Here is a 13887-nt window from a genome sequence, read left to right as displayed (position 1 = left end):
ACGGAGAGCTGCGATTGGGCGGAGCGGCGCGGGAGGCGGGGCCGCGGGCCCGGGGCGGGCAGGGTTGGTTGCGCGGCGCGGCGGCGGGTCGGGCGCTGTGAGGGGAGGCAGGAAAATGGCGCTGACGCAGGGCACGAAGCGCAAAGTCTGCTACTACTACGATGGTGAGGGGCTGGGGGAACCCGCCGGGGCCGCCGGGGAGCCGTCCCGGGGCGGGGGGGAGTTGGGGGCTGAGGGGGCATCGGGGACAAGGGAGGCGGGGTTGAGGGGAGAATGGTGGGGTGAGGGTGAGGGGTCACTGAGGGAGGATGGGGGTGCTGGGGGTGGGATGAGAGGTTGGTGATGGGGGATCATTGGTGAGGGGGTTTAGAGGTTTTGGGATGGATGTTTGGGGGCATTGATGGACAGGGGCGCTCAGGGCATGGCGATCAAGGGTTTTGTGGGGTTTTTAATGGGGTTGAGAGGCATAGGAAGCGTGTGGGGGGCATGGCAGGGATATGGGGAGCACTGGGGAGGAGAATGGGAAGAGTGGGGGAAGATCGGGGGGGTGGGATGGGGAAATGTGGGGATTTGGGGGAAGATCAGGGGATGGGGAAATGGGGAGATCTGGGGATTTGGGGGAAGATCAGGGAATGGGGAAATGTGAGGATTTGGGGGAAGATCAGGGGATGGGGAAATGGGGAGATCTGGGGATTTGGGGGAAGGTCAGAGGATGGGGGAATGTGGGGATTTGGGGGTTTTGGGGAAGATTAGGGGATGGAGAAATGTGGGGATTTGGGGGAAGATCAGGGGATGGGGAGATCTGGGGATTTGGGGGAAGGTCAGGGAGTGGGATGGGGAAATGGGGAGATCTGGGGGTTTGGGGGAAGATCAGGGGATGGGGATTTGGGGGAAGATCAGAGGATGGGGAAATGTGGGGATTTGGGGGAAGGTCAGGGGGGTGGGATGGTGAAATGTGGGGATTTGGGGGAAGGTCAGGGGGTGGGATGGGGAAATGTGGGGGTTTGGGGGAAGGTCAGGGGGGTGGGATGGGGAAATGTGGGGATTTGGGGATTTGGGGGAAGGTCAGGGGGGTGGGATGGGGAAATGTGGGGATTTGGGGGAAGATCAGGGGGTGGGATGGGGAAATGTGGGGGGTTGGGAGATGGGAAAGGCTGGGAACAGTCTGGGGTTGTTGAGAGGAGCTCGAGGCCAGGAGAGGCTTTGGGTGCTGAGGTGCTGGAGGAGGATTTTGGTGAGGGCTCTGAGGAGGACCAGCCACTCCTGGGACAGATTTTGGGGTCAGGAGGGGACAGAAAGGTTTTGGGAGCCAGGGTGGCTGCGTGGCTGTGTGCAGGGAGCTCCTGGCCAGGAGCAGCCTTCAGCTGTGGCTCTGCAGTGTGGATTGTGGCTCCTTTTGGGGTTGCCTCAGCATCCCTGTGCAGCAGGGAAGGAACAGATCCCAAAGCCCTCACTGGCTGTGCTGTGGGGCTGTGAAATCCCCTCTCCCTTCCCCTGCTCGTTTTTCACTGGCTCTGTGCTCACCCTGTGTCAGAGACCTTGTGCAATTCTCTGTTCCCACACAGTTTTTGGCCTGAAATCAAATAAAAAAACTTCTTCTTGCTACTTTTTCCCTCTCTAAGGATGTGCCCAGTGCTGGAGGCTTTTCTAAATCCTGTGCTGAGGAGGTTTTTTTCCCCTCTAAAAATGTGATTTTTTCCCCCCCCCCCTCAAATAGGAGGTTTTCAGCCCTGCTGGGTTATAATTTTTAAAGGCATTGAATTATATCTGAAATATGGAATAAGCAGTTGTTTTGTTTGAAATGCTGCTGCCCTGCAGGTCTTTGCTGCACAAGAATTTCACAAATTTGGGCTCCATACTTTGTGGTGAGGTTTTAGTGCCTTTTTTTTTTTTTTTTTTTTTTTTTTTAAATTTTTTTTTCTTTTTCACTGTTCTTTTCCTGAGCAGCTTTTGAACATCCACAGCTGAGGGGTAAAAAACTGCTTTTCCTGAGAGGAAATAAATAATTTGTTCATTGGAGCCTTTTCTTTTCCACGCTGGGAGGTTGGAACAGCCCAACCTGCTGTGGGAATTCCCTAAATTCCATGGCATGAGGGAATTGGGGTCCTTCCCTGCAATCCTGAGGGGCTGAGGAAAGGTTTGGCTGGAATTTCTCCATTCAGAGCTCCCCTTGGAGGGATTTGTTTGATCCCAGCAGAGCCTGCTAAGTTCACACTCCTTAATCTGCTCTGACGTCCAGGAGCAGCTGAGCTCATCCAGGGATCCACAGGGCTTGGGATGTGCTCAGCACAGGGAACAGGAGCTCAGGCTTGGCCCAGGGCATTCCCTGCACAGCTGATGGTGATTTTTTAAAAGCTTCTCTGAGTTCTGTGCTTGTATTTTCCAGGCAGAGCCTCAAACATAGCTCCAAATCTTGATTTAGAGGGAGTAAAATACACCCCTAAAACTGGCAGGGTGGTTACACCAAATTTAGATTGCCAAAATTTCAGAAAATAGAATTAATTTCAGTGGGGGGGCGAAAAAAAAATGTATTGAACTGCAAAAAAAATTCTATTTACTGAAAGAACATTCCCCCAGAGCTCCACAGACAGGTCAATTCCAGCAGCAGACTTGCCTGGATGTGGGATTTGCACTTCTGGCATCTCCTTTTCCTGCCTGAAAATAGATCCGTGTCCACAGGAGGAAAAAACTGCTTCTGCTGAAGGTGGAGAGTGGTGATGAAATGTGAATTCTCCCCTCTGAGTCACCGGCCAGACCGGATTGGATCTCCTGCTTCCCAAAAGGAGCAGGAGTTGTTCAAGCCCAGGAACAGCTTGGTCTGGTTTCCCAGGAAAATGAGGCTTGGGAGAGATTCCTGCTCCCTGCAGCCAAATCAGGCAGCAGGCAGAAATCTGAAAGGGAAATTCCTGTGAATTTCAGGGAAATGAGTGCCCCTGGGAAAGGAGGTGGAATAAATAATAAATTTATCAGGGAGGCATGAGCTCAGTTTGGAGGAGAAAATCCACGTGGGGAGGTGACTTTGTTCCCCTGGTCCCATAAAATAATTCCTGGGGGGTGGCTGGAAAGGCCTGGGAATCCTCTGGAGGATTTGAAGGAATAAAAAGGGGTGAAACCAAGTGTGGAGCTGTAAAAGCAGAGCTGGGTGGTGTTTGCAGAGTCCAGAGTTCCCCGGATCCCGTTTCCCTTGGGTAAACAGGAGGAAAGTGAGGCACAGGCCGGGTGTTCTGGGCTGAGTCACTGTCTGAGCTGGGATTAACTCCAGGGCTCCTGCTCCCAGCACCCCCTGGAACCTGGGAGACATCCCTGGCACTCAGCCCTGAGCTCCTCTGGCCCAAAATCCTGGAGATTCTCCCTCTGTACTGCCACAGCCGTGGAGTGCTTTGGGTTGGAAGATGATCCAGCAGCAGTGATCCAATTCCAGCCCCTTCCCAAAGGCAGGCACTCCTTGCACTGGCGGAATTCCAAATTCCCTCTCTCAAATTTGAGGGTGAACCCTGAACCCCTGGATAGCCCTGAGCCACTGGAGGAGAATCCCCCACGTGGAGGAGAAATAAATCCCAGAGGAGCTGGCCATTCCCTCTCCAGGAGTTGCTGATGAACTCCTTTGTGCTTCCAGGGGATGTTGGGAATTATTATTACGGCCAAGGACATCCCATGAAACCCCACAGGATCCGCATGACCCACAACCTCCTGCTCAACTATGGGCTCTACAGGAAGATGGAGATCTATGTAAGTGTGGGGCTGCTCGTTATTGGATGTCATCATTGTTGTTTCAGGCTTTAACTGGAGCTTTTTCTCTGAGAGGAAAGGAATAAACCCCAATCAGTTGTGCTGGTTTCGTCTCAGTGGTGAAGTGAGGGGTTCTGTGCTTCAGAGAGGCTTTGGAGACTGGAAAACTGGTTTTTATCCTTGAAATTAAATTTATTTCCATGTAACACTCGCCAACAGTGCCATTCTTGCCTTCCAAATTCAGTTTTTCTGATTTAACACTGCTGCTTTGATACTTTTCACAGTTCCTGGGGGTAAATCTGGGACTGGAGATGGGAGTGAGGGAGGGAATGAATCCCAGAGCAATCCTTGCTGTGTTGCTGTCCTTGCAGCGTCCTCACAAGGCCAATGCAGAGGAGATGACCAAGTACCACAGTGATGATTACATCAAATTCCTGAGGTCCATCCGCCCTGACAACATGTCTGAGTACAGCAAGCAGATGCAAAGATGTGAGTGATGCTGCAGCTGAAAATCTGGCAATCCCAGCCCAGCTCCAGAGCTTTGGGATAAACTTCTATCAGTTGTTGTTCTCCTGACTTGGCTTTTTTTTTTTTTTTTTTTTTTTTTTTCTGGTGAATAAAACATTTAAAACCAGGTTTCTCTCTCAGGCTAAAGCAGCTGAGGGAAATCCTTTGGCCTGGTTGTATTTTGGGTTTCTCTTGTTGCCTAAATTCCTTTCCTGGCTTGGAGATGACAGAATTATTCAATTTCTGACCTGTGTGGATTTTGTGTTAATGCTCATTCAACCAGAAGAGTTGGGGCACTTAAAACCAACAAATTAAAAAGCCCCAACCTCTCAATTCTACCCCAAATCTGAGGGATTTTCAGGGCAGTGGCAGCTTGGAAATGGGGCAGGGTGAGACACTCATCAATCCCTGATGATTTTGTAGGTTAATTGTGAGCTGATGTCTTGTTCCAACCTCTCCAATCCATGGAGAGGCTCTTTAATGGTACAAAAACCTGGATTTTGTGTCTCAGCCACTCTGAGCTGATGTTTGTTTTTTTTTTTTTTTTTTTTGGCAAAATAGATTTCTAACAAGCCCAGACAACCAGTGGGGAGAGCTCAAGCTTCATTTAAACAACATTTCACTCTTGGAAACCCCCTGTGAGCTGAAGGGGACGGATATTTCTGCACAGGGTTCATGATTAATACACACTGAAAGCCTCCCCCAGTCCCTGATACTCTTTAATCCACCAAATGACATCCAGCAAAATTGTATTTTTTACCCAAACTGATCTGTTTACCCCTGGAGCAGCCACAGCTCATGAGCACTCTGCTCTCTCTGGTGCTCAGTGTTTTGTGCACTGCTGATTCCTGAAAAAGCCAAAATGTGAGAATTAAACATGCAAAGGACAGAGCTTTTCTTCAGCAAAACCTGCTGGAAAGGGAATGAACAGTCTCTAATTCCATTTTTGCATGCCAGACTTGGGCAGAGTAAATCAAAGGGCCTGCAGTTTAATTTCTTGTAATGAGTAACTATTTTTAATAGTGGAATTAATTGCAGTAAAAAATTATTGAAGCTAAAACTCCCTTTGTGCTGAGAACCCAAAACTGTGTGATTTGAAGTTAAAGGAGTGTGCAAAGTGTCAGCCACACGTTTCCATTGCACCATTTGATCACAGCATTTTGTTTAACACTTTTGGCCACTTTCCAAATCCAAATATTGGTGCAAAATTTGGGTTTTATTTCTGCTTTTATTTTAATGACTCTTCTCCATTCTCTTCCAGTTAATGTTGGGGAGGACTGCCCTGTGTTTGATGGGCTCTTTGAGTTCTGTCAGCTCTCTGCTGGAGGCTCTGTTGGTAAGATCACAAATCCTGTGTGCTTTTTACTGTGTTTTATATTCTGTCTCTGTGAACCTGTTGCTGATTTAATAATGAAATCCAGATTTCTCCAAGCTTTGCCTATTGAATCCCTTTCCATTTGTTAATCACTAATTTGGGTTACATCACTGCAGGTGTGAATGGCTCTGTAACATCACCAGTGAGTTAAAAACAAAAACAAAAAGTTAAAAAAGAGTTAAAACAAAACCACAACAGCACAGTTAAATTAAAAAAAAAAAAAAATCAACCTGTGCTTTACATTGAAATAAAAGCTGTAAAAATCTCACTCTGAGCAGGCACAATCTGGAAAGGAAAGACCAGGGTGACTTAGCTGCTGTTTTTAAAAAACCACAACTCTGGACATGAGGCAGAGCAGAAACTGAAAGGTTTGAGAGCTGGAACATTGAAGTGTTTTTTTTAATTTTATTTTCTCACAGCTCACAGCAAAGCTGTTTGTGTGCACAGCCTGAGAGCTTTGTGGCTGCTGCCACAATGACACCTCCAGTCTGTATTTCCTGTGCCAGCAGCACCCCAGCACTGACTGCAGCAGGTTCTGAAGCAGCTCTGTGCTCTCTCTGCTCCCAGGCCTGGAGAATTCCACAGAATTCCTGGTTTATTTGGATCCTGGGAGATTGCAGAACGTGCACAGAGTTGGTGGAAGGGGCTGGGGGAGGAGAACTTCCTCTGCCTGGATGCATTTCCACTCGATGACCTGAATTTATCTCAGCTAAAACCTTGATCTGTTCAGGGCTCTGAGAAATCCCCATTGTCTCCAGTGTGGCCCCAGCTGCCTGCTGGGTTGGTGAGGATTTTCCTGCTCTGAGGCAAAAGCAGGAATGATTGATGGGAGAAACATTTGATGATGAGAGAAACATTTCCCATTTTCCCTTGCTTTGTGGAGTCCAACCCTTGAGCAGGAGCTTTGTGGAGCCCCCAGAAACCCCGGGGAGGAGCTGGAGCTTCCCCTGAGGCTGTGCCTCAGGCTTTCCCCTCGTGTTTAACCTGTCTGTGATTTCCTCCCACAGCCAGTGCCGTGAAGCTGAACAAGCAGCAGACAGACATTGCAGTGAACTGGGCAGGAGGCCTCCACCACGCCAAAAAATCAGAGGCTTCTGGCTTCTGCTACGTCAACGACATCGTCCTGGCCATCCTGGAGCTCCTCAAGTACGGGCAGCACCGCTGGCCCCTCTTCCTCTCTGCCTTCTCCTCAGCATTTCTTATTTATTGCTGCTTTTTTGGTTTCTGGGTTTTTTGGGTTCTGCTCCCCTCTCTCCCAAAAAGGGGTTTTGGGAGATTTGGAAAAAAAAAAAAAAAAAGCCAAAAGGGATTTTTGGGAATATGATATAAGATGATGCAATATATAATATGGTATAAGATGATATATAATATAATATTATATTATTTAGTATTATATCATATCAATTATATAATCTTATATGATATAATATTATATTATATCATATTATATCATATTATATCATATCATATTACATTATATAATCTTATATAATCTTATATCATATTATATTATGTAATATTATATCATATTATGTAATATTATATTATATTATATTATATTATATTATATTATATTATATTATATTATATTATATTATATTATATTATATAATATTATATTATATTATATTATATTATATTATATTATATTATATTATATTATATTATATTATATTATATTATATTATATCATACTATATCATACTATATCATACTATATCATACTATATCATATTATATCATACTATATCATATTATATCATATTATATTATGCAGTATTTACTACATATAATAATGTATTATAATATATTAGTTTATATATAATATATTAGTATTATAGTATTACAGTATATCATTATATAATATATATGATATTAATATTGCTATATTATAGTATTACCATATTATATTATATAATTACATTATATTCGGGCATATATCTTCTATAATAATATATATAATGTCATATATACTATTATATAATAATAGTATATATAAATATATTCTATAATATTGCATATAATATACTTCTATAACAATACATTATATATATAATATCTATAATTATAATAATTCTACTATAGATAATTATGTAATATAATTATATATTATTATTTATTAGAAATAATTTATACTATTATATATTATATTTATAGTATGATAAATAATACTTAAATTATATTTATTCGAAATTAATTAAATTCTGATTTTTGGGATTAGAAATAAATCCCAGCTCCTCTGGGATTTATTTCTCCTCCAGCAGTGGCTGGGGTCTCCCACCTTCCTGGCACAGGGACATGCTTGGGTTCAGAATTTGAGGCAGGGAATTTGGAATATCCCCCCCAGTGCCAGGTTTGCCCCAGCAGGAGGCCGAGGATTTTTGGAGCTTTTTGGGTGTTACATTTTTCTCCTGCTGTTCTTTGTCCCACCCATGGCTCTGTGACAGCTTCTGGCTCTGGGCAAACCTCACTGTGGGAGGCATGGGCAGAAAAATGTGCAGAAAAATGTGCTTAAAAATGCACTTTATTGGCTGAATCTGAAACAACCTCAGCAGCAAAAGTCCCTTTATTTTTCTGTCCCTTCCCTGCAGCTCCTTCCCCTCTAAATCCTGGCCTGAACTCCGTGCTCTCCTCCCACTTTCCTCTGCTCTGGAGACACTTTTTCCTTGGAATAAATGCAATATTCTGATTTTTTTCCAGGTACCACCAGCGGGTGCTGTACATTGACATCGACATCCACCACGGGGATGGGGTGGAGGAGGCTTTTTACACCACAGACAGGGTCATGACCGTGTCCTTCCACAAATACGGCGAATATTTCCCAGGAACTGGGGACCTGAGGGTGAGAGCCACCAAATCCCCAGGAAATGTGGGCTTTTCTCCAGCTTTCCTGTGTGACACTGCTTTTCTGAGGGCACAGGGGTGGATGGGCGTTTATTAAACCCAAATCTTTGCTCTCAGTCTCTCTGGTGGGGTTGTGCTCAGGAAAATGACTCCGAAGGTGACGTTTTGGTCACCTCGCAGCCCCAGCTTGGTGACACAAAGGTTCCTCAGGGAGTGGATTTTTATTGGCGTTTCCTGCTGTGACTCAAAGTGTCACCTGTGGCTTGTGACATTGCCAGAACTTCTGTTCTCAGGGGTGAAAGGTCCTTTACTTATTTTCATAGGATTTTTACAGGAACTCTGGTTTTTTGATCTAAATCCTCTCATCTTTCACTCAGGATTTGTGTTTATTTCTTCAGCCCTGCCAAGAGCTTGGTGCTGCACCATAAATGAAATAACTATTTTTAATAAACCACTTTGGCTGTGAGATTGATAAAAGAAATGTTAAAATACATAATATTTTAGTGTAGAATGTTTTATTTTAAAGTAGAATTCAGTGACTGAATAGATTCGGTGACTGCTCTGACCAGCCCAGACCACTGCTGTGCATCTCTGCAGTAAATCGTTAATATTTAACAATATTAATTACTCTGGCTTAATATCTGGATTAGGCTGTGTTCCAAGCTTCGTTTCCCAGTTTGGGGCAGAATTTGGGTTTGTGGTGAGCTCTGGTCTCCTCTCTCACCCCACAGGACATCGGGGCAGGCAAAGGGAAGTACTACGCCGTCAATTACCCGCTGCGCGACGGCATCGACGACGAGTCCTACGAAGCCATTTTCAAGCCTGTGAGTGAAGCCTCCTCTGCTGGGGGATTCTCTGTGGCTCCCATTTTGTCCTTAGGGCCATTCTTTGGGGGATTTTATTGAGTTTTTTTTTTTTTTTTTTCCTGTGACAAGACTCACCAAGGGCTCTGTTCCCCTGAACAATCGGGGCCTGTGCGGGAGCTCCTGGGTGTGAGAGCCCCAGTGTTGGCAGGGCAGCTGTGGGAGCACCAGGGATGGCTTCACGTGCCTGGCTGTCACTGTGCTGCTGTGACAGTGGCCTGTGGGCAGGGGGTGACAGGGCCTTTGTTGTTTAGGTGATCTCCAAAGTGATGGAGACGTTCCAGCCCAGCGCCGTTGTCCTGCAGTGCGGCTCCGATTCCCTGTCTGGGGACAGGCTGGGCTGCTTCAACCTCACCATCAAAGGTAGGAGCTGAACTGCCACGGGCACAGCAGGAGATCCCGTGGGGAAACTGGCATTTATGCTTCTTTGCACTGCAGGCCATGCCAAGTGTGTGGAGTTTGTGAAGAGCTTTAACCTGCCCATGCTGATGCTGGGAGGAGGGGGGTACACGATCCGCAACGTGGCTCGCTGCTGGACCTACGAGACTGCTGTGGCTCTGGACACTGAGATTCCCAATGGTAACTCCCCCCTGGAGCAGGGCTGGGCACCACTGATACCCCCAAGAGCTCAGGGAGATGCTGCTGATGGGCTTTGCTTACCTCTGGATGATCCCTTTTGGATGCCCTGAGTGCTGCAGCTGTTCCTGATGAGAATTTGATGTTAATTACCATTAATTTCCCCCCCAGAACTTCCATACAACGACTACTTTGAGTACTTTGGGCCAGACTTCAAGCTCCACATCAGCCCCTCCAACATGACCAACCAGAACACCAACGAATACCTGGAGAAAATCAAGTGAGTGCTGGGGGAACGACCCTTCCACGGGGGCTGGTGGCCTTGGGTGGCCCCTGGTGACAAAGTGTCCTTCCCTGGCTGGCTCCAGGCAGCGGCTCTTCGAGAACCTGAGGATGCTGCCTCATGCTCCCGGGGTCCAGATGCAGCCAATTCCTGAGGATGCTGTCCAGGAAGACAGTGGGGATGAGGAGGAGGATGATCCTGAAAAACGCATTTCCAGTAGGTGCTGGGAATTGAATTGTGCTGGGAATTGTGCTGGGAAAAGCCCAAAGCTGAGCAGGATCCATGAGCTCTCCATGAGGAGGATGTAGGGTTTAAATGCAATTCTGACTTGGTTTGTGGGGACATCCAGGGTCAAACCTTTGGGCTGGAGCTTTGTGGAGCCCCCAAAAAACCCAGGGAGGGGCTGGAGCTTCACCTCAAGCTCTGTCCCTCAACCTCTCTGATTTGAATCCATTCCCACCTCCCTGCTGGATTTTTGTAGGACAGAGCACTGCAGGATCTCTCCTGCCAGGTGATTTCCATAATGGGAAAAAACTTTGATTTTCAAGGGGGAACTCCAGCAGTTGCTGAGTGCTGGGCCAGAATCCCTGGCAGAATCCTGGGTGTGATCCCAGCAGTGAAAAATGGAGTTTTCTATCCAGCTTGGCCCTTGGGATTTGGCAGTGGTTCTAAACCTGCTGTCAGGTCTAGACATCCCTCTGTGCCTAATCCAAGTTGTCCCCGTGGAGCAGGTGGGAAGGGACGAGTTCAACGCTGCAGCAGATCCCACAAAAAAAAATGCTTTTATCGTGGCCTAATCCTGATTTCTGTGAGCTCCACTCAGAGCATCAATGCTGGCAACCTCCTGATGGTGAAAATGTGCTCAGCCAAGCTCTGTCCTCTCCCCTTCCAGTCCGAAATTCCAACAAGAGAATATCCTGTGATGAGGAATTCTCCGACTCCGAGGACGAGGGGGAGGGAGGCCGCAAGAACGTCGCCAACTTCAAGAAAGCCAAACGTGTGAAGGCAGAGGAGGAGAAGGAGGAAGAGGAGAAGAAAGGTGAGCAGCAGAGCTGGCACCTCCTGCAATTCTGCCTGGAATTTTTCCTCCTGCACTGCTCTGTGTCTTGAATTTTATTTATTTTTTTCCAGATGAGAAGGAAGAGGAAAAAGCAAAAGAGGAAAAAGCACCAGCAGCAGCAGCAGCAGCAGCAGAACCCAAAGGGTGAGCCTGGGGGGTTTGGGAGGGTTGAGGGGCTGAAGTGACAATTTGGGTGGCACTTTGGGTGGCTTTGTCACAGGTTCCTCATTGGAAGAAATTTGCAGGGCTGAAAAATCAAAACATTGCTCTTTCCTTCAGCAGTATATTAAAAAAATCAATTCAATTCAGTTTTATTAAATTTTAGCTGAAAATTTTAGCGACACTTTTAAGCCTTGTTGTTAGATCCAAACCCAAATTGTTGATTTAAGCCAAATCCTTCTTTCTTTTTTGCTTCCCCAGGGTGAAGGAAGAGACAAAATCCACCTGAGTGGCTGCAGCTGGCTGGTTGTCACAGGTTTAGCTCCTGGGTTGCCTCCTCCCCACAGGATTTCTATTTTATATAAGTTTTCTGTATATATTTCTATATAATTGTATAAATGACTGGAGAACTGTAAATTATTCCTTGCTGCACTCCACTGGGAGCAGGCAGGGGAGGATTCTGCTGAGCAGCCCAGGTTTGGTGACCAGGGAGTTTCACCCTTTGCCTTCCACTGCCCCTCCTTGGTGTGGCTCTAAAAACACAAAAATCCCTTCCTCCCCTTCCCTCTCTCCTCTGAAATAACCTTGGAAAAGAATAATTTAAGTAGAAGCAGTGTCTGCATTTCAGGTTAGGTGGAAAGATGGCCATCAATTCTTGGTTTTCCTCGATTTTTTTTTTTTTGCTGTTGTTTTTCATGGGAGAATTCCCAAACGAAGCCTGGGAGAGACTTTTGTGGTCTTCAGCTGGATTCCACCACGACAAAAAAAAACAAAATCCTACCAGCTGGTGCCACTTCTCAGGGTCAAAATTGTGCAGTTCTTGAACAGAGTTGGCTCCTCCCTGCAGCAAACTTGGGGAAGGAGATGAAGCAGCTGGAAAAGAAACCTGGAAAGTCTTTTTTTTAAATTTTTTTTTTTTTTTTTTTTTTGAAAGTGAATCAACCCCAGAGCCCAGATCTGGAAAATGTAAAATTAAAATCACCCTCAGGGGGTGGTTCAGTTTTCCAAGATCTCCTGGATCCAGGGAGTGTGGCAGCATTTGATGCACCTCGAGGGAGGGAAGGGATGGGATTTTTACCTGGTTTTTTTGGGGTTTTTTTTACCCCTCTCTGGGTGGGGAGAAAATTCCTCCCCTTTTGGCTTCATTTTTCCCCAGAAATCCCCTCAAAGCCAGCTTTTCTTCACGTGTGTCCCTAAAAAAAAACCAATTTTCTCCTGATTTTGAAGCCAAGTTTTCCAGCTGAATTTCCCTCCCAGGGCCAGTAACTCCCACCCTTTTTATCCCGCTGCCTTCTGAGGGAACAGCAGATGGGGCTCTGAGCGTTTTCACAGCTCCTCTCCCTCCTCCCACACATCCTCACCCTCAAATCTTTGTGACCTTTTGTACAGCTGAGCTTTTTTGGAGTGGGGGGGGGGGGAAAACAACTTTTGTGTGTGGTGGGGAGGAGAAATTCAGATTTTTTTTTTTTAATTTTTGTTTTTTTTCCAGGCAGTTCCCACTCTCTGCTCTCTTTTCTCAGGGGGATCCCTCTGGAATTCCAGAGGTTCTGCACCCTCCCACGGGAGCACTGCTGAGGGTTTCAACTCCAATAATGCTGCTAAAACTTCACACAGGTTCTTTTTCAAAGGGTTTATTTTTTTAACTCATTGGTTTTTTTTTCCCCCATCCTCACCTCTTTTTTCCCTCCCCTCACCGTGGAGTTTTTTTAGTCTCTTTGGGGTCTGAGTGAGGTTTTTCACTCTGATTTTCAGTGTTTTTATGTGAAGCAAGAGAGAGATCAGTGTAACTTTGTGTCTGGGGAACGTGGGAGGGAGGGGGAAAATCTATTGTGGTTTTTTAAAGATGCGTTTATTTTGAATTTTCAGAACCTTTGTAATAAAACTGCTCCATTTCTATGGTTGGTGTGAGCCTGGCCTGCTTTTTGCTTAATTAATTCATTTTCAGAGCTGCTCTTGGATCTCATGGAGATCCCAACAAAAAATCAGAGGTGGAATCAGAATTTGGGAAGGAAAACGAGGCATGAATTCCCTCCTTCTTTGAGGAATGTTGGTTTAATTCCATCCACCACAACATTATTTATCCTACACCTGAAAAACTGCTTAAATCTCTTCTGTAAATTGTTATTTCCTTTGTAAATTATTTGGGGTTTTTTTTTTGCCTTTTCCCCAAGTGTTTCTCCAAAACAGCCTTGAGATTTTCCCTGGAAAAAAGAACCCCAAAATGTGAGAGGTTTTGGGGATTTTTTTTCTTTCTGCTCACAGCTTCACCTGGGTGATTTTCTTCCCAAATTCCAGCTGGCTCCTCATCCCTGTGGTTGGAGTGGAGCAATTTGGGATTAATAAAGTGATGGGAAGGGATGTTGGGCTGGATTTAAGTGGTTTTATCCAGAATCCAAGAGGATAAAAATTCCTTTATTTAATTAGGAGCAGCTCCATTGTGGAGCTGAGTTCTGATCACACCTGAAATGGCCACAAAACCCCAAATCTGCTC

General features: G+C 45.8%; 1 protein-coding gene across 1 annotated transcript; it reads left to right on the top strand.

The window, feature by feature from the left end:
• The first annotated feature begins 82 nt into the window (after nt 1–82).
• On the top strand, nt 83–13292 carry HDAC1 (histone deacetylase 1). Its single transcript, XM_053999066.1, has 14 exons — nt 83–164; nt 3617–3729; nt 4101–4218; nt 5498–5572; nt 6619–6757; nt 8312–8453; nt 9187–9279; nt 9573–9681; nt 9757–9897; nt 10066–10174; nt 10263–10393; nt 11070–11216; nt 11309–11381; nt 11658–13292. The coding sequence occupies exons 1-14, from the start codon at nt 116–118 to the stop codon at nt 11683–11685; spliced, it is 1467 nt and encodes a 488-aa protein (XP_053855041.1). The 5' UTR covers nt 83–115; the 3' UTR covers nt 11686–13292.
• The last annotated feature ends 595 nt before the right edge of the window (nt 13293–13887 follow it).

Source organism: Vidua macroura, chromosome 25, assembly GCF_024509145.1.
Source record: "Vidua macroura isolate BioBank_ID:100142 chromosome 25, ASM2450914v1, whole genome shotgun sequence".
In the NCBI taxonomy this organism is placed as follows: Eukaryota; Metazoa; Chordata; class Aves; order Passeriformes; family Viduidae; genus Vidua; species Vidua macroura.
This window is presented reverse-complemented; position numbering and strand designations above follow the sequence as displayed.

Excerpts from the sequence above, each read along its gene's own strand:
- HDAC1 (XM_053999066.1), top strand. The coding sequence starts at position 116 with ATGGCGCTGACGCAGGGCACGAAGCGCAAAGTCTGCTACTACTACGAT. Across the intron at positions 3,730-4,100 it reads ACAGGAAGATGGAGATCTAT|CGTCCTCACAAGGCCAATGC; the intron begins GTAAGTGTGGGG and ends CTGTCCTTGCAG. Across the intron at positions 11,382-11,657 it reads GCAGCAGCAGAACCCAAAGG|GGTGAAGGAAGAGACAAAAT; the intron begins GTGAGCCTGGGG and ends TTGCTTCCCCAG.